The sequence below is a fragment of the Elgaria multicarinata genome, chromosome 11 (assembly GCF_023053635.1).
Source record: "Elgaria multicarinata webbii isolate HBS135686 ecotype San Diego chromosome 11, rElgMul1.1.pri, whole genome shotgun sequence".
NCBI classification, from domain to species: domain Eukaryota; kingdom Metazoa; phylum Chordata; class Lepidosauria; order Squamata; family Anguidae; genus Elgaria; species Elgaria multicarinata.
The window spans coordinates 37,387,474-37,407,529 of record NC_086181.1 but is presented as its reverse complement, the minus strand read 5'-3'; the positions used below and the strand labels follow the sequence as shown (position 1 = coordinate 37,407,529).

Below are 20,056 nucleotides of genomic sequence, written 5' to 3'. Positions count from 1 at the left end.
GCACTGTGCCCCTTTCCCAGCTACTTGTGAATAATTGCGGTAGCCAGGAAAAGCCAGGCTCAGCCCAAGACCATGGGAAATACCGGGCCAAAAGTGGTGCCCATTATCCCGGGGCCAGGGAAGGTTGATCCCTGCCTGAGCCCAGGATCCCCTGTGTGTTATCTGGACACACAGGGGTGAGCCCGGGGTGAGCCCCGGGCTAACCCATGGTCTAGCAAAGGCCTGTGTCTCAGTAAAGCAGGTTGGCTCCCTCCTCCATAATGAAATCATGCATAGGTGATATAAGTCAGAAGTAGTCAGAAAGTATGGCCACATGTATCTGACATGGGATCCAAACATGCAATGCTTACAATGCTGGAAAGCTAATGGACATTATAACCCTACGGTGTGATCCAGCAACTAAGGCTGTTGCTAGACGAGGTCTTAGTGCAGTGTGAGGCCCGGTCTCCCTCCTGTGCATCCAGATGACACACAGGGGATTCTGTGGTTAGGCCGGGCTAAGACCTCCCTTAAGCCAGGATAAGCGGGTTCGCTTATGGCCCGGCTTTTCCACAGCCCCGGCCTGAGGCCAGGGCTGCGGAAGGTATAGCAGGGTCTGTGGCTTTTCCCGGCTGTGCACTTACTCACGAGTAGCCGGGAGAAGACTCGGACTGGCCACAGCACTCCTGAGTGCTGTGCCCATCGGGCTGGGGGGGGATCACGGGGGGGGGGGAGATAGGGGCCGGGGGAAAGGCCGGACCCGGCAGGAGAGGGGGGGAAGAAGAACGGGTATGGGCATGGGCATCGGGGATGGGGGGAAAGAAGGACGGGGGACAGGGCATCGGGGAAGGGGGGAAAGAAGGACGGGGGACAGGGCATGGTGGACGGGGGAGGGCAAGCGAGCGGGCAGGGAGGGCATCAGACATTGGGGGGGGAATCAGGGGCAGGGGGAGCAGAGACCCTATATTTATTTTTAAAAAGACTTATCTTCTCCTAATGCCTTCCCTTTCACCACTGAGCTAAAGAAAAGTCTGGAGTGGTACCGCTCAGAGCTTACTGATGGTTATAGCAACTAAGGTTCTTTCTGCTTGTGCACCCACACAACTATGGACCTTTCCTTAAGCACTTAGCTATAAAAGTTCTCTTGCTATCCCATTGAAGAAACTTCTGCTGAAATGTGTGATAAACTTGAGTGTGTGTTTTCCCCTGCAATGTTCCAAAGAACCTGTAATTCTGAATTGGTGCTTCACTCCTAGGTAATTATCTCATTAGTGATTATTACTTATTTTCCACGTCTCAAATGAGTTCCTAGGAAAACAATAAACCAATACAGAAGGAAGCTATTAATAAACCGTGTGTCATTCAAAGCAGGGACCGAAAGACTTCGTCAGTCTGATTGCTGAGCCATTAAATTGTACAGTGTTAACATTTAAGACGCTGATTAAATGGTCATTCAAGCCAAGCTGGGCAACTCATTTTCCAGTTGAACGACAATGAAGAAACAGATGGGTTGGGAGCTAGAAGGAAGATGTTCATATAAGTGGGTGCTATACATCCTCTTGTTATTACTGCTACTGCCTCAGACAGTGCACAACGTTCCCCTTGCTGGCTGTAATATTGGGGAGCCTCTTCCAATAAATCACAAGTATTATCAGGCAGGAGACGTCATCATTGGGGGCATTATTTCTCAGATCTTCACATTGTCCAACCCTGTACGCTTCAAGTCACATCCCTCTCATGAACTCTTCGATGATATTGTGTAAGATTTCTTAATCTTATTGTTTTCCAGATGCACAGCCCTGAGAGCTGTTTGGTCACTGTGTGAACAGAATGCTGAACTAGATGAACCCCTGTTCTGTTCCAGCATGGTTCTTCCTTTGATCTTATATTGAGTATTCCAGTACACAATAGATTTAATAAATTCAAACAATTAGACAATTTTAAGATAGGTTTATGGGTACCCATAAGAACATAAGAAGAGCCACGCTGGATCAGACCAAGGGTCCAACTATTCCAGCACTTTGTTCACACAGTGGCCAACCAGCCATCAGCCAGGGACCAACAAGGCAGGATTGTCTATGTTTCATCTCGAAAAAAGCGTTGTGATGGAGGTGACAATCAGAGGCATTGAATAATCTAGGTCAATATGCCAGTGCTTCATCAAAGTTCCATGAAATGGGGCCGTACAACTCTTGGGTGGTATCAAAATGAAATACATAAATATGAAGCAGTGGTACTCTAATGCAGCATGTAAATCTCATTGCAGATTTATTACTCAAACCTACCAGCACATCTTGTCATTTGTATTTGCTGTAAAGGAGGTCAATGAAAACCACCAGAGTTTAGCCAACCTCACCCTGGGCTTCCATATCTATAACAGTCATTTTGTTGCAAGCTGGAGCTACCTTGCTGCAATGGAACTTCTCTCCACCTGGGGCAGATTCATCCCTAACTACAAGTGTGATGTCCAGGATAATGCAGTAGCTGTCATTGGGGGACCTTACGCAAATATATGTTTCTTCATTGCAACCATTCTGTCCACCTACAAAATACCACAGGTAAGATGTTGACGTCTTGACACTGGATGCCACTTGGTTTGCCCGCTCAGTTCTGTGTTTTGGTTTTAACCTTTAAATCACTAAACCGTTTAAGACCTGGCTATCTAAGAGACCACAGGCATGTCTACACCTGCCTTTTTCCCCAAGATCATCCTGGGATCATCCCTGTGTATCCAAATGATGTACAGGGGATCCCAGGAGCAGGCAGCGACAATCCCTCCATTTTCCTGGGATAACCCTTAGGTGTAGAAAGGGCCTACCTCTCTCATTATGAATCTGCCTGGTTCTTCTTCAGGATATCATTATTTGCAAGAAGTAAAATGCTTGCTCCTCTGTTCTACTAAACTGTAGATACTACCACTTCTTGCCTGCGCATTAAATTATAAATCCTGACTCAGTAAATAATTCCTTGTAATTCATTTGGAGTTAAGAAATACCAGCATCTCTCCAACCTATCTTTGTCTTTACAGCTTGGATATGGTTCTGCTCCAGTGATGAAAGATGAAAGCCAGGGACGTTTCTTCAAACGGATGTTCCCTGATGAGGCTCACCAGTATACAGGGATAGTCCAGTTGCTGCTGCATTTCAGTTGGACATGGATTGGGGTGATTTTTATAGATGATGACAGTGGACACATGTTTTTACAAGCTGCGATTCCAATATTTTCCCAGGAAGGTATCTGCTTTGACTTTTTAGAATCTTTGCCATATCTCTATTTTAACAATGACATTTATGAAGTGTTTGAAAAATGGGTTGCTATATACAAGGTTATAATGAGTAGTACTGCCAATGTAGTGGTCGTAAGTGGTGAAAATTACACTATGTTGGTTTTGAGAATGTTTCCTCGGGTTTCAGAAGTTGAGGATGTACCAATGAAGACCAAAGCTAAAATTTGGGTAATGACGGCCCAGATGGAATTTTCATCACTCCCCTTTCAAAGATTTTTGGACATAGACATCATCCATGGCGCTCTATCCCTGGCAATTCAGTCAAAGGATGTGATAGGATTCCAGAAATTCCTTCAGATGAGAAAACCGTCATCAGACAAACTGGATGGCTTTCTCAGGGACTTCTGGCAACAGGCATTTAACTGTATGTTCTTCAACACTGAGGTAGAAAAGGAGAATGAGAAAATCTGCACTGGGGAAGAGAAGCTAGAGAATCTTCCTGCATCTGTTTTTGAAATGACCATGACCAGCCACAGCTACAATGTCTACAATGCTGTCCATGCTGTGGCACATGCTTTGCAATTCATGCACTCATCGATATCCAAACACAGAGCAATGGAGAACGTTGTTAGATGGGAGCTTCTGAAACAACAGCCCTGGCAGGTAATGTTTTGAGGAGACAAACCTAGAAAATGTATAAAAATGCAACGTGGTCTGATGCTGGTATTTGATGATGATGATGATGATGATGATGATGATGATGATGATGATGATAACAATCCCAGAACTTAGTGTATAAGGTTCTTTGATCATCTCAATTTCTTTTTAATGTTCAAAGTTTTATTTTCCAAATGGTGAATACTAGGGCTGTGCACAGACCCCCTGATCCGCTCTGGATCCCAATCCGCAACTTCCGGATTGGGTCTGCTCTGCCCTGCATCGATCCACCTATGGTCCACTCCACTCTGCTGTGGGGCTCCGGATCCGGATCAGAGCTCCGTGTTCCCCCCCCCCCCCATCAACTTGCATTGAAAATGTCAAACGCCTATAACTTTTTTTAGTTTTCAACTTAGAAACATCAAAATGGGCACCATGAGAGCTTTCACATTTTGATGCCCATTTTGAAGGACATCTCAGCATGCCCTGATTTTTGGGGAATATTTGAAAAATCCCACCCCCCATTTTCAGAAAGGCATGTATCTCTGTCATTTTTCCAGATACAAACCTGCAACTGGGCACCATCATAGCTTTCACCTAGTTTCAAGGAGATTATCATATTGAAGAATGGTATAAAGAAATTTGGGATATAGCTATTAATGATAAATTGACATGTAATATAAAGGTAAGAAAAGGTATAACAAATGTAAATGAATTTGAGGGAATTTGGAAACAGTTCCTAGAATATGTATTATCTAAGGGGAGTGGAAAACCACCACCAGAAGAAACGATGAGATTCTAGAAGCAGGAATAGATCCCGAAGGGTGGAGGGGAGCACTTATGTTATGTGATCATGTTAAAATGATAAATTACAAATGTTAAATTGTAAGCAATTTATGTAATGATTTACAGAAAACAGAAAACTGGGTGCTCATCTAAACCAAGCAGGATATTCCACTATGAAAGTGGTATGAAGGTGGTATATAAAAGGCAGAAGCCACACTACTTCTTTAAAGTGGAATTGAAGTGCACTGACAACTGTTGGGGCCCATTGACACATTTATTTATTTATTTATTTATTTATTACATTTTTATACCGCCCAATAGCCGAAGCTCTCTGGGCGGTTCACAAAAATTAAAACCATCATAAAACAACCAACAAGTTAAAAATACAAATACAAAATACAATATAAAAACCACAACCAGGATAAAACCACGCAGCAAAATTGATATAGGTTAAAATACAGAGTTAAAACAGTATAATTTAAATTTAAGTTAAAATTAAGTGTTAAAATACTGAGTGAATAAAAAGGTCTTCAGCTGGCGACGAAAGGAGTACAGTGTAGGCGCCAGGCGGACCTCTCTGGGGAGCTCATTCCACAACCGGGGTGCCACAGCGGAGAAAGCCCTCCTCCTAGTAGCCACCTGCCTCACTTCCTTTGGCAGGGGCTCACGGAGAAGGGCCCCTGTAGATGATCTTAAGGTCCGGGTAGGTACATATGGGAGGAGGCGTTCCTTCAAATAACCTGGCCCCAAACCGTTTAGGGCTTTAAATGTCAATACCAGCACTTTGAATACTGGTACATACCCTATATTGCTTCCATACCACTATATCCTGCTTGGTGTGGCTCCTGCCTTTTATATACCACTTTCATACTGCTTTCATAGTGCAATATCCTGCTTGGTGTAGATGAGGCCAGAGAGGCATGGCTCATTGGCTGGCACCATGCACAGTAAAAAGGACATTGCCTTCCTTTCCTTTGTGTCAAAAGTTGCTGATCTTACAAATCCACCCACAACTGGCCCAAGACATTTTGCTCCCTGGGGCAAAGGACAAGATAGTGACTTCTCTCATTGCCACCAAGGCCAAGTAGACTGGTAGCTGAACTGGCAACGGGGCACCTGAGGGCAGCAGGCTCTCTTAGGGAGCGCTAGTCAGGCCACATGGCACACAGAGCTCTGTCGACTCCCTTCCCCTCAGCATAAGTTGTCTGGAGCAGCCGCCATGTTCTGCTGAATGGTGGTGCCTCCCTCACTCACTCCTTTCCTACTTACTCTAACTGAAATGGCAGGAGGAGGAAGCAAGCGATAGGGATGGGTTGAGGAGCATGTCTGAGAAAAAGTACAATCAACGGACATTATTTATTTATTTATTTATTTATTGCATTTCTATACCACCCAATAGCTGGAGCTCTCTGGGCGGTTCACAATAATTAAAACCATTCAAAGTATAAAACAACGGTATAAAACCATGATATAAAATACAATAGAAAAGCAGAACCAGGATAAAATCAGCAGCAGTGCAGAAATACAAATTTAAAACAGCGATGTTAAAATTAATTTATAGACTGTTAAAATGCTGAGAGGATAAAAAGCTCTTTCACCTGGCGCCTGAAAGAATATAGTGTAGATGCCAGGCGAACCTCCTTAGGGAGCTCATTCCACAGACGGGGTGCCACAGCAGAGAAGGCCCTCCTCCTGGTAGCCACCTGCCTCACTTCCTTTGGCAGGGGCTCATGAATCTCATTTAATAATGAAACAGGAGAATTGTCTGGAATGTGATCTCACAGTTCTAGTGAGAGGGATCTGTACATTAAGATTTAAACACTCTATGTACCAGGTGTTGACTTGCCTTGGGGAAATAATGGTCTAGTTCTCATCCTTCTCATTCCACTTTGAGTTTATGTTCACCTGCACCCAAGGTCTCCTTCTATCTTTCCCTCTTGACTCTCTTTCTCCTTGTGGTATGTTTTGAATCATCATATATTGTTGATGGTGTTATAGAAGTCGTAATAAGAATGATGATAACGCCGATGATGGTGGTGATGATGACACTAGTTAATATAGAGGTGCAATCCTTTGCATGTTCAGTTAGGGAAAAATGCACTCTTAGAAGATTAATCTTTACTTTGGGTGACATGCAAAAAGTCTTCACCTGGTCAGCTAAACATAGCTGGTGGAAGATAATCACCCTTTCATATATTTGCACCAGTTTACATATCCATATTTCTTGCCCTTTTTGTTGTTTCAACTTAGCTCCACCACTTTCTCAGCAGTGTCTCATTTAACAACAGTGCCGGGGAAGGGATTTCCTTTGATGGAAATGGGGAATTAGTAGCTGGATTTGATATTATCAACTGGGTCACATTCCCAAACCAGACCTTCCTTAGAGTCAAAGTTGGGAAAATTGACCCCATCGCTCCCAAAGACAAAGTGTTCAGCATTGCTATGGATGCCATTGTATGGCCCCACATCTTTAACCAGGTATGGTCAGTACACAGTTCATGGAACATCTAATCATTTTGCCGTTATTCAAGAAGTAGATCAGTTTTCAGGCCCCAAAATGGTTCTAGCAGTGCGCTGTGCCATTTTGCGGAGGCATCCATGATATTATATCCCACCCTTTAACCAGAGGTCTCATTGTTTAGGCATTGAAATAGCTCTAGCACTGTGCACTGCTATTTCACTGAGGCCCTTGAATTTTATATATTCCAAATTTTTACCAGACAAACATTCAGGAACTTAGGCCTTAGCTAGACCTAAGGTTTATCCCAGGATCGTCCCGGGGTCATCCCAGTTCATGTAAATGACACACAGGGGAGCCTGAGAGCAGGCAGGGACGACCCCGGGAAGACCCCGGGATAAACCTTAGGTGTAGCTAAGGCTTTAGTTGTTTTATTGACTTTTTGGACTCTAACTCTGTGATTCTATGCAAACCTACCTAGGAGTAAGTCCCACTGAGTGCTGTACAATTTATTTCTAAGGAAACGTGTTTGGGGATTTTGTAACTTTAGCAGCATATTAAGAGAAAGAAGAAAAGAAGTGCAATTAAGCTATACCAGCAAATTGCATTAAGGGTAATGACATTTTTAAGTTTTCCATTGAAGAGATGTTGGCCAATATCTGCATCAGAGCCTTTTCGTATAGGCAAAAGATTTGAGTAGTAGCTACTGACAAATGTCCCAGCAGATTATGACAAAAAGGTGCCAACAGTATCTTGTCATGGTGGTGGGGTGGGGAAATGCTTGAAAATGTTGCACTATTTGCCCATTATGTAATGACCTATCAAAGACCGGGAGCTACGCCCAGAGACATGGTGGAATAGTCAGCAGGGTGATTAGCACTATCTACTATACTAGCTGGCTAAATTGCACAATGTAAGAGTACTAGTTTGTCTGGAGGATGTCGTGATGTTTTCTATGGTTTGTGGTTGTTTTATGCCAATAAAGGTACATTGAATTGAATTAAATTGAATTGTAATGGTGGATATAATTCTCTGAAATATTTCTCATACTTTGTTTCTAAAATATTGTCATTCAGCCATGCTATGGAACTGCTGGACATTAAGAGAGATATAAATTCCTTAAATTTATTTTCCCAATATTGAAATATGCACTTTTTAAATTTATACCCAGGTACGACCCCTTTCTTTGTGTAATGACCATTGTCATTCAGGTTACAGTAAGGGAAAGAAGGAAGGGAAGCCATTTTGTTGCTTTGATTGCCTTCCATGTCCAGAAGGGAAGATTTCAAACCAGAAGGGTAAGAGATGCCATGGGATGAATATTTCAAATTCCTGACTGTGCTTCATTGTTTATAGACACCCCTTTCCTCATGTTTTATTTTCTTCACATGAATGGTGCTTGCTGAAAAGGAGATAGATTTTAATATACCCACATAAAGTAGGGGCAGAATGGAATGGGGTGCTTATGCCAGGATCTCTTCTCGATCATCCCAGAGTGCAGGACACGGAATAACGGGCTGAAGTTACAGGAAGTCAGATTTCAGCTGGACATCAGGAAAAACTTCCTGACTGTTAGAGCAGTACAACAATGGAATCAGTTACCTAGGGAGGTTGTGGGCTCTCCCACGCTAGAGGCCTTCAAGAGGCAGCGGGACAACCATCTGTCAGGGATGCTTTAGGGTGGATTCCTGCATTGAGCAGGGGGTTGGACTCGATGGCCTTATAGGCCCCTTCCAACTCTACTATTCTATGATTCTATGCCCCCCCCCACCGAATTCCCTCCCATCCCACCAAATCTCTTCTGCACATAGTGGATCTTATCAATTCCATTGAGCAACTAGGAACCACCATTTACACAAGGGAGATCTAGCTCTCTGCTAAATAGAGTGACAGTATGAAAAGGAGGACAGGGCCCCTGTATCCTTAACAGTTGCATAGAAAAGGGAATTTCAGCAGGTGACCTTTGCATGCATGCAGCACCCGGTGAAATCCTTTCTTCATCACAACAGTTAAAGCTGCAGGAGCCTTGCCCTCTTTTGTATCAGGTCATGATAAGTAGGGCTCCTGCAGCTTAAACTGTTGTGATGAAGAGGGGATTTCACCAGATGCTGCATGCAAACAAATGACTGCTACTTAAATTCTCTTTTCTATACAACCGTTAAACATACAGGAGCCCCGTCCTCCTCTTCATATGCTCACCCTGCTCCTATAGTAACCCAACTTCACAGAAACAAAAGAACACTAAATAAGGATTTCAACAAATTCACACAAGGTGGGGATCAAGATTTGTGATCTCCGGGGGAAGAAGATAATTTAAGTGATGAGAAAAAAGCTTCCCCTACTTACATTGCACTAATTTTTGTGCTTGCTTGCTTGATTTTTTTTTTCTGGGGCATTACTTTGTATGAATCCTTGCAAAATTTTGATCAGTATTGGTTAAAACTGGATTTGAGCTATCTTTTCATATTCAGGGTTTTATAATATTTATTACTGTAAAGAACTGTATGCAACACTTCTATGGATAGAAAAGTGTTCTTCTCTTTTCAGATATGGATGACTGTTTTCTGTGTCCAGAAGAACAATATCCAAATGAGGACCAGGATTTATGCATTCCCAAAGATTTAACCTTCTTGTCTTATGAAGAACCATTGGGGATCAGTTTGGCTCTTGTTGTTCTTTCCTTTTCTTTCATCACTACATTGGTGCTTTGGATCTTCATGAAGCACAAGGACACTCCCATAGTCAAGGCCAACAACTGGAAACTCACCTACACTCTCCTCCTATCCCTCCTGCTCTCATTCCTTTCTCCTCTGCTATTCATTGGGCGGCCTATAAAGATGACTTGTCTACTCCAACAAACTGCTTTTGCCATCATCTTCTCAGTGGCAGTGTCTTGCGTGTTGGCCAAAACCATCATTGTGGTTCTAGCTTTCATGGCCACCAAGCCAGGGTCCAGAATGAGAAGATGGGTTGGGGAAAGCCTGGCTAATTCCATTGTTCTTTCCAGTTCCCTGATTCAAGCCACTATTTGTACTATGTGGCTGGTAACATCTCCCCCATTCCCAGATTTAGACATGCATTCAATGACTGAATATATTGTGTTGAAATGTAATGAAGGTTCTGTCACGATGTTTTACGGTGCCTTGGGCTTCCTGGGTTTCCTGGCCACTGTGAGCTTCACAGTAGCTTTCCTAGCCAGGAAGTTACCTGACAGTTTCAATGAAGCCAAATTCATCACCTTCAGCATGTTGGTCTTCTGCAGTGTTTGGCTTTCCTTTGTTCCCACCTACCTGAGCACAAGAGGGAAATACATGGTGGCTGTGGAGATCTTCTCCATCTTGGCCTCCAGTGCTGGCTTGCTGGGCTGCATCTTTTCCCCCAAATGCTATATCATTGTGGTAAGGCCTGAGTTGAACAGCAGGGGTCAGCTATTAAGAAGAAATAAAAGAATCTGACTTTAGAATGTAACAATCCAGGTAAAGTTATTCCCAGATGAAAGTAGCTCCTGACTTTAGTAGCCTAATTTTATGGTATGAATTTTTGAGGCGTTTTCATACTTTTCCAGATGTAGTAGCTTTTTTACATAAGGCTATTAATTCATAGTAACTTCTTTCATTTCTTTCCCACACAAAATTAAGATTAAAGCACTATACAAAATGTGTTTCATTTTGTTCTTTTCACTATGTAACCTCTGAGTGGACTGTGGTATAGCGGAATAGTGCAAATATCCAAGTGGGGAAAGTGATTTGTTTCACTTTCAGGAATAAACTTGGTTTGTACGTTAATATTGTAGTGGTACTGAAATGCACTGACAACTGTTGCCCTCCTTGACACATACCATATACCGCTTTCATACCACTTTCACAGTGTTATATCCTGCTTGCTGTAGGTGTGTCATGGGCCTCAACAGTTGTCAGTGCACTTCAATACCTCTAGAAAGCAGTAGTGTAGCTCCTGCCTTTTATATTCCACTTTCATAGTGGAATATCCTGCTTGGTGTAGATGATCCCCTGATCACAACAGCATGTCTGTTTCTACAAGTGGGAGCACTGATGTCTCTTTGTGGCCAGTAATGGGCAAATCAGTCCATTTGCAGTCCATACCATAGACCAATTATTTTTAAAAAAAAAATCCACATTGAAATTGACACTGAAATAAATAATTAAATATTTATTTATTTATTCACTGCATTTCTATACTGCCCAATAGCCGAAGCTCACTGGGCAGTTCACAAAAAATTAAAACCGTAAAGTACAACTGAAGTATAAAACTTAAACCACAATATAAAGGCGCAATATAAAAGTACAACCAGTATAAAACTGAGCAGCAATGCAGAGATTTTAAATACAGATTTAAAACAGCAACCTAAAAGACTAGGATTCTAAAATGTTAAAATACTGGGAAGATGAAAAGCTCTTCACATGGCATCAGAAAGAGTTTAACATAGGTGCAGGCAAACACCTCAATGGAGCTCATTCCACAGCCGAGGAGCCACAGCAGAAAAGGCCCTCCTCCTGGTAGCCACCCACCTCACTTCCTTTGGCAGGGGCTCACAGAGAAGGACCCCTGAAGATTTATTTATTATTTATTTATTATTCATTTAAAACATTTATATCCCATCCTATATCATTAAGATCTCAGAGCAGCGTTCAGATAAAAACATACAGTATAAAACAATAAATATACACAGTTAAAAACAAATTAAACCATGATCCAAGTTAAAACAATATATAATTTAAAAACAGTTAAAACAATGTGCCAGTGAGTTTAACCATCAAAGGCTTTGTTAAAAAGCTATGTTTTTACTTGGCATCGAAATGAAATCAATGTTGGCACCAATCGGGCCTCCAAAGGGAGGGCATTCCACAGTCGGGGTGATCTTAGGGTCTGGGCAGGAACATATAGGTGGAGGCGTTCCTTCAGATAACCTGGCTTCAAGCTGTTTAGGGCTTTGAATCAGGCCCACACATGGATTGGCAGCCAGTGATGCTGGAAAAGTACTGACATCATTGGTCTCATTGGCCAGTCCCCATTGGCCAGTCCCCATGAAAAATCTTGATGCCCTGTTTTGGACCAGTGAAGTTTCTGGGCCATTTTCCAATTCAGCTCCACATATACTGCATTGCAGTGATCCAGAGAGAGGTTATGGGAGCATGGATAACTGTAGCTAGGCTATCTCTGTCCAGATAAGGGTATAGTTGGTATGTCAGCCTGAGCTAATAAATGGTGCTCCTTGCCACTGAGTCCACCTGTGCCTCAAGTGAGAATTCTGGATCCAAGAGCACCTCCAAACTATGAGCCTGATTCTTTAGATGGTGGGATGCAATCCCCTCCAGAACAGGTTTAACATCACCTAGCCAGACAGACGAACCACCCACTAGCAGTATCTCTGTCTTGCCTGGATTGAGTCTCAGTTTGTTGGCCCTAATCCAGTCCATTACTATGCCCAGGCACTAATTCAGAAATATGCATTTGTAGATGTGTCTTCTTTCAAAGCACAAATGTTTAAACCCATTTTTATACATTTTTGAACCAAGAACAACATTGGAAAGGTGGAAGTTGATGGATAATTAAGTTGCAATGTGCACATTAGTCCAGATCAGGTCTTTTTATATAGGCATTTCCAAAGATCAAATTACTCAAGTATCTAGCTGCCTTATTGTGTATAATGTGTAGCTGAGATGGGTGGACCACATTCGGTCATATCTTGGGGCTATGAATCACTACATCGTGGTTGGTGACTTCCAACCATGGCTAAGATAGTCATATTGTTAGCAACAGATATTATGATAGGTGAGTGGTGCTCTTGACTTTACTGCTGTGAGTGCATAGAATTCCCGGTCACTGAGGTCATCTGAGGGCCTGCTCCTGGTGGTTCCACATAGATCCATCCTCCGATTGGAATCCACCAGGGGAAGAGCCTTCAGTGTGGTGGTGTCCCTCCTGTGGAATTCCCTGCCTCTGGAGGTCAGGCAGGCAGGCACCAACCTTGTACTCCTTTCAGCGCCTCCTGAAAACATCTTCATTCCAAGAAGCCTTTCCTTAATATGCAGCCTTGAATCTCTGTTTTTGCTTCTTTCAAATTTTGTTTTAACTGTTTTATTCTGTTTTTATTTTCATTTTATCTTGTACACCGCTCCGAAATTTCTCAATGGGGAGCGGTATATAAATATTCTAAATAAATAAATAAATAAATAAAATAGAATTATGACAACCAACAGAACATGGTAACAATTCTGCTCTAGCTATAGCCAATGGGTTGGAATCACACTTAGTGTAGAACCAATGAAATCAATGGGATTTGATTTAGTTATGCTTAACTTGTGTTCCATCGTTACAATGGGTCTGAGTTTCAGCATGATCTCACAAAGACCTTCATGAAGAGAAGGCTGAGAGATGGAACATTGCCTCCAAAACTCCTGAGGGAACTTCAAGGCAGAGCTCAGGTGTGGCCCTTCATACCCAATCCAAACACAACAGTCAATCCAACTGAGCCTTTGCTTGACATCCAGACCAGTTAAGGAGGACTTCAGTGCTCATCCTTTTTTTCCAAAGCCCAATTTTTGCAGCACTTTGGCCACTGCTCCATGGACGTCCTTGTTCCGTAGAGTGTAAATGATAGGGTTGAGCAAGGGGGTGACCACAATGTAGAAGACTGCAATTTTCTTGTCGTGATCTGGAGTTGTGCCTGACCGGGGTCTCATATACATAGAGATAACTGTGCCATAAAACAAGGTGACCACTGCCAGGTGGGAAGCACATGTGGAAAAAGCCTTGCTCCGGCCAGCAGCTGACTGCATTTGTAAGATGGAAGAGAGAATGAGTCCATAAGAGGTTAGGATAACAGAGAGGGGAACTACAAGGATCAGAATGGCTGCTCCAAAAATGATAGCCTCAGTAAGGTGGGTGTCACCACATGAGAGTCTTAACACCACTGGCAGCTCACAGAAGAAGTGGTTGATGTGGTTGGGGCCACAGAAGGGGAGACGAAGAGTGCAGCCCACATTCATCATGGAGAGAAGGAAGCCACCAGCCCAGGAAGCTGAGGTGAGTTGCAGTTGGCGCCACTTGTCCATGGCAATGGCATATAGCAGCGGATGGCAGATGGCCAAATAGCGGTCATAGGCCATGATGCCCAGAAGAAGGCCTTCAGTGCTACCCAAGGACAAAGCGATGTACATCTGGGCCGCACAACGGGTGAAGGAGATGGTTCCATTTCCAGACAGGAGGTGAGCCAACATCTGGGGCACGGTGCTGGAAACATAACAGATCTCCAGGCCTGAGAGATGAGTCAGGAAGAAGTACATGGGTGTGTGGAGATGGGGGTCAGCCCGAACAAGCATGATGATCACCAGGTTGCCCACAAGGGTAAATGTGTAGATGATGAGGATTACCACAAAGAGCAGAATCTGTGTCTTGCGGTGGTTGGAGAGTCCCACTAAGATAAACTCTGAGAGAGAGGTGTGGTTCTCAGCCCCCATCCTCGCTTCTTTCCTACAGACAAAGGACAATGGTAAGAGACAGCAACATTCTCTGACAATGGACCAACTGTACCACATCATATAGCTTCATCACACCAGCGTTATACTGTGCAATCACTGTGAATTGTGTGCAAAGGACTCTGAAGTTTTCCAGTTTATAATCTGCTTTTACTGTGAAGCACTCCCAGGCATCCTGCTTTAATTGTGCTTCTTAGGCCATAGCTAGACCTAAGGTTTATCCCTGGATCATCCAGGGGTCAAACCTGTTCATCTAGGTAACACACAAGGGATCCAGTGCTCAGGCAGGGGCGAACCCTGGATGATCCCAGGATAAACCTTAGGTCTAGCTGTGGCCTTAGCCAAAAGAAGCGTTGTATTTTAGTACCCCTTAAAAGTAAATCTTTTTTTGTTTTGGAGCGGCCACTGGGGGTGCAGGAGGATGATTTCATACTTTAAAACTTCAAATTAAACAAATGCTTACATCTGCGTAAGTTTTAAAGATAAAGACTTCAAAATTGGCACAGTTATAGATATTAAGGAGGGATTTCAGCATACCAAATTTGAATTGGATTCGGTCTTCTGATGATTTTTTAATGATTTTTTACATTTCCCCCTTAAACCCTTTTCCTGGTATGCAAAGGATCTTAGGAGTGCCACCGCCCAGGGTGTGATTTAGCTAACAACAACACCAACAACAACACTTTACGCTATGGGGATAATTCGAGGGAAACGGGTATGTGGGATGACGCTCATAATCTCACACATAGCAAAGACAAGAAACTATCTGAAAAGAGCAACAAAGTGTTTTTAGTTGTGCAAGGCATCCCTCATTTAAACTCCAGTTTTTCTTGGATATTTAAAACAAGCACACACACACACACACACTGCTATGATTGACATTTTATTGATAGGTAGGCATGTTTTAAATCATTCTTTTAAATCCCCAAGGTTTGGGGGCCGTTTCTTTATTTCTTTATTTATTATATTTCTATACTGCCCAATAGCCGGAGCTCTCTGGGTGGTTCACAAAAATTAAAACCATTCAAAGTGTAAAACAACAGTATAAAACCATAATATAAAATACGATATAGAAGCTCAACCAGATAAAAACAGCAGCAAGGCAAAATTACAAATTTAAAACACCAAGTTAAAATTTATTTATAGACTGTTAAAATACTGAGAGAATAAAAAGGTCTTCACCTGGTGTCTGAAAGCATATAGTGTAGGTGCCAGGCAAACCTCCTTAGGGAGCTCATTCCACAGCTGGGGTGCCACAGCAGAGAAGGCCCTCCTCCTGATAGCCACCTGCCTCACTTCCTTTGGCAGGGGCTCGTGGAGAAGGACCCCTGAGGATCAGGGCTGGTGCCAGACTATTTTGCGCCCTAGGCAAGGTGAGCTACTTTCACACACACACACACACACACACCCAAAAATTGCCAACTTTGTTTTTTAAGAACAGACTTTTGTAGAAAAAATAAGAAGCACAAAACTACAGCGCCCAGAATGCCCCTGGCTGAGGGAGGCTGCAAGAGGCCCACCACTGCAGTGGGGGTGGCAGGGGAGGGGGAGCATGCCAGCCAGCTTCACAACTGTGCGCTGGGAGGGGCGGCGGTTCGATGGATGCAGGAGGCCCCAGGCGGACCCAGGTCAGGCGAGGCGAGGCTCTCCTGCCTGAGAGCCTGCAGAGGGGTGACACGACCAGACACGAGAGCGGGTTCAGGCCCGGTCCCCCCCGCCCCTGTGGCAGCTGACGCCTCCTCCTCCCGGGCCGGGGGTGCCACCGGGGCAGCTGCCGCCCAAGAGCTGGGCTTCCCCTCCTCCGTCGAGAGCTGCTCAACCCAGAAGAGCCGCTTCCTTTTTCCACCCACCTTTCCTTAGGGCCAAAGGAGCCCCAACAGGAGCTAGAGTCCTTGTGGCTGCAGCGCCCCTAATGCCACCCCCTTCTCTGACCGCAGATCAGGGGATGCAAGGGCAGCCACCCACCGATGCTGGCCATGGGGCAGGCCCCACATGGTGCCAGACCCTCTGCAACACCAGTCCCAGTTGCGCTTGCCTCCCCCACCAGAGAGAAACCACCGGGGGTGGAGTGACGGGGCGCAGCCTTTTCCTAGGTCCCGTCCATAGTGGGGGAGGGGAGAGAGGAAGGAGCTGCCACCCCTGCGGACCGGCCCCCGCTTTCCGCTCACCGCCTTCCAGCAGCCGTGAGCGTGTCTGGGATGGGGGTCCTGCAGCCAGCCCCCCCAACCCCCCCCCCCGCACTGCTGTCCCCTCCCAGGGCCACCTTGGTTTGTGCTTGGGCCGAGGCCAGGGCTGAAGCAATGGGTCCAGACAGGTTGCTGGTGCACTCGGATGCCATTCCCTCGGGGCACCATCTCACCTGCCCAGGCCCAGCCGAATCCTCAGGCTGGGCAGGCCGGCCTCACAGCCAACGCGCGGGTGAGTGCTGCTGCACCTGGCCTGTGGCGGCGCCCCTCTGAGCTTGGCACTCTAGGCGGCTGCCTTACTGGCCTCTATGGTCGCACCGGCCATGCTGAGGATGACCTTAGGGTCCGGGCAGGTACATATGGGAGGAGGCGTTCCTTCAGATAGCCTGGCCCCAAGCCGTTTAGGGCTTTAAATGTTAATACCAGCACCCTTTAAATGTTAATACTATTGGGGGTGTTTGCTATTTTGAGTAAATGTCATGGATGCTGTGACAATGTGCTTGCTATGGTGAGGATGCCCATTCACAAAATAGCTGCCATGGTGGCTACAGCCTGCCATAAAACACCCATTTGACAGAAAGGCAAACCCAGGAGGCTAAAAGGCTCATAGCTTTCTCAGGAGGTGAATTTTGAGCTCCGGAGCACAAAACTACTCCTTTCAACCCACAGTTTTCTGCTCCAAGGAACTGCACATTTCATAGAAAAGAAAGTCAGTGGATTTTCCCCAAATCATCTCAAAAAGTTAATTTATTCCATCTAATGTATATTTACAAACTAATAGGAATATCAGCCCAAAATCAGACACAGATAGTCCACACTGAAAACACACAAGAACCCCATAATTCCCCCCAGATCACTCCTAAATTCTTATCCTCTCTTTTTTCTCTTACACACATTCACACACACACACAACACACACACTGCCCCAGCCCATCAATGTACAGTCACAGAACCACACAACTCATCCAACCATCCATCCATCCATCTATCCCATGTGCTCCCCACCATTAACCTCCACGCACTACCTCCAGTCCCAGTGCCCTCCCTAGTCCTCACAAGGAGGTCAGTCTGTTCCAAGACACCAAGACAGCCTTGGAGTTGGTGGGGGCTAGAGGGAAAGTGTCAGGAGTGTGTTTGAGCAATTTATTCACATTAAATTGAGGGGCTTCAAAAGGGGCATTTTCAGATTTCTCTGTCAGCTTTATTCCAAGTAAAAAAAATATGCATCATCGTCTCAGCTTCTAGAGATAAAAAGAAACAAACCTCATTGCAGAGTGAGGAGGTAGAAGATAAGAAAAAAAAGAGGAGAGAAGCCAGATTGGAAGGGGAGTGGTCAAGATGAAGGAGCGGAAGAAAGGACAGAACTAATTAAACCAATAAAGCCAAATAAAGGAAGGTTAATCAAGTTATCCTTTCCAACCAACCAAGAAGCATTGTTGTCCATTTCCAACAATCTATGCCCTGACAAACTATTATCCTGCATTACTCACTAGTTAAAATTAATAAACTTTCAAGATGGAACATATTATGACTCTAGCACTAGCCAGGGAGCACAACACTGCTTTTTTTTTCCCTTTCGGTTTTTTTGCTGCCCTACTTGAGCCCAGGAGCAAGAGAGATGCAAGAGCTAAATTTCAGCTAAAACACTAAATGGAGCTGCTTCTCTTCCCTACAGCCTGAATGTCAAATCAAAGCATATCATCTTACCTTCATGCTTCCTCTGAGGTGTTCCTCAACGTCCAAGGATGTATTTTCACACTGCACGTTTGTGCTCAAGACTCCAATATTTGGTCATTTAATAGCCAAGATTTGAACGCAGCATGCTGAAAGAACAATAGAAAACTCATGGCAATCTCAGGGGGCTAATTGATGGATGATTTCCCCAAGGCTAATTTGAAAAGGCTGTCCATGACATGATTTCAGTAGCTAAATATCTACTGTCTTGTATTCCTCCGATATGAAAGGAGATAGCATATAGTACTCTCTGATGAGGATCCTCTGAGTTCTGGATACACTTTAGGAACTTACACCAATGGAATGAATGGACTATGTATGCTACTGAATGAGAATGTACTAGTTAGCTTCCTATTGTTTGCCATTAGAGTCTCTATTGGAAGGACATTGGAAGGAAATTATGATGCTAAGTTTTACCAAGGTGGTCCCTCACCTCAGAGACCGGGATCAAAACTCCTTTACAGTGAGTTAGATTAATGGCCCACCACACTTTGCACTAGATATCTCAACTCGCAGCAGTTTTTCAGACCAATGTTCTTCCATGTGCTGTGGCTAGATCCTTCAAGTGGAGATGCCAAGGACCTTGGACATGCAAATCATGCGCCGTACCACTAACCTTTGGTTCCTAACCTACTTCAATAAGTGTTTCCTACTCAGGTCATGAAAATCCATTAAATTGGGAGGATCATGGTCAATACACCCTATCTCATCCAACTACCTGACTAATCTTAGTATTAGAAGACCTACAGTATGCTGGCTTTGTCATAGTGCTGAGGATTCAGCAAGGTAATAAACACTACAGGGTTATTCCATGGAGTCTCCTCTGATCCCTTCGTGATTTCTTCCACACTTTTAATGCAGCCTCTTGAGTTTCAAACCATTGGAGTATAGTAGAAGATTCTTTGTAGTTTTCAAGCAAGGTGTTTGAAATGAAGAAACCCAGATGGTATGGTTTACATACCCAGGCCAACAACTATGATTAGGTGTATTCTAAGGCACACAAAAATGGTGTATTGGCAGGGGATGACGACAAATTATTTTATTTGGACTTACTGAAAATATTTCAGCATATTTCCTACATTTTTCATCCAAGGAAATAATTCATAATTTCTATGTAAGGGAGAAAAATGGATGCAAAGGAATACATTTCATTTGTAGCCCACTCTTCTTCCAATAAGTTGCAACTGGTGTGTTAGTCCCATAAACACCCCTCTGAGAAAGGCCATCCAATCAAGAATTATAGACAGTAGTGTAGTAGCAGATTTTCAAATGCAGGTGCTCAGCATGTCATTCCCCACAGTCACATCCCCAGGGAGGTTCCAAAAATGCAGGCAGCTGTGTTGGTCCATATCAACAAGGCAGCCCTAGTAGTTCTCATCTCCACCACGAGCAGGTCTTTCACAGCCTAATTGGTCTCAAGTGCCTCTTCAACACCAGGACTAGATCTATACAAGTGCTTTTTATTGAAGTGCATGAATAAATGTTGGGGCATATTTTACATTCCGTATACTGCTTTTCTAGCATTGTGTCC

The 20,056-nt window shown here is 44.1% G+C and overlaps 2 protein-coding genes across 2 annotated transcripts; one reads left to right on the top strand and one right to left on the bottom strand.

Moving 5' to 3' along the window:
- The first annotated feature begins 1,472 nt into the window (after positions 1-1,472).
- Positions 1,473-10,561, top strand: LOC134405744 (vomeronasal type-2 receptor 26-like). Its single transcript, XM_063136995.1, has 6 exons — positions 1,473-1,738; positions 2,246-2,537; positions 3,008-3,868; positions 6,899-7,126; positions 8,278-8,404; positions 9,654-10,561. Exons 1-6 carry the CDS (start codon positions 1,473-1,475, stop codon positions 10,559-10,561), a joined length of 2,682 nt encoding a protein of 893 aa, XP_062993065.1.
- Positions 10,562-13,642: 3,081 nt separating this feature from the next.
- LOC134405743 (olfactory receptor 2D3-like) lies at positions 13,643-14,587 on the bottom strand. The gene has a single exon (XM_063136994.1). The coding sequence runs from the start codon at positions 14,585-14,587 to the stop codon at positions 13,643-13,645; it is 945 nt and encodes a 314-aa protein (XP_062993064.1).
- Positions 14,588-20,056: the final 5,469 nt, after the last annotated feature.

What these genes read in the sequence shown, in the direction of transcription:
- LOC134405744 (XM_063136995.1), top strand. Translation starts at nt 1,473, where the DNA reads ATGAAGAAACAGATGGGTTGGGAGCTAGAAGGAAGATGTTCATATAAG. An exon ending in GAACTCTTCGATGATATTGT is followed by an intron (nt 1,739 to 2,245) that starts GTAAGATTTCTT and finishes ATCTCATTGCAG; the next exon opens with ATTTATTACTCAAACCTACC. An exon ending in TGAAACAACAGCCCTGGCAG is followed by an intron (nt 3,869 to 6,898) that starts GTAATGTTTTGA and finishes GTTTCAACTTAG; the next exon opens with CTCCACCACTTTCTCAGCAG.
- LOC134405743 (XM_063136994.1), bottom strand. Translation starts at nt 14,587, where the DNA reads ATGGGGGCTGAGAACCACACCTCTCTCTCAGAGTTTATCTTAGTGGGA.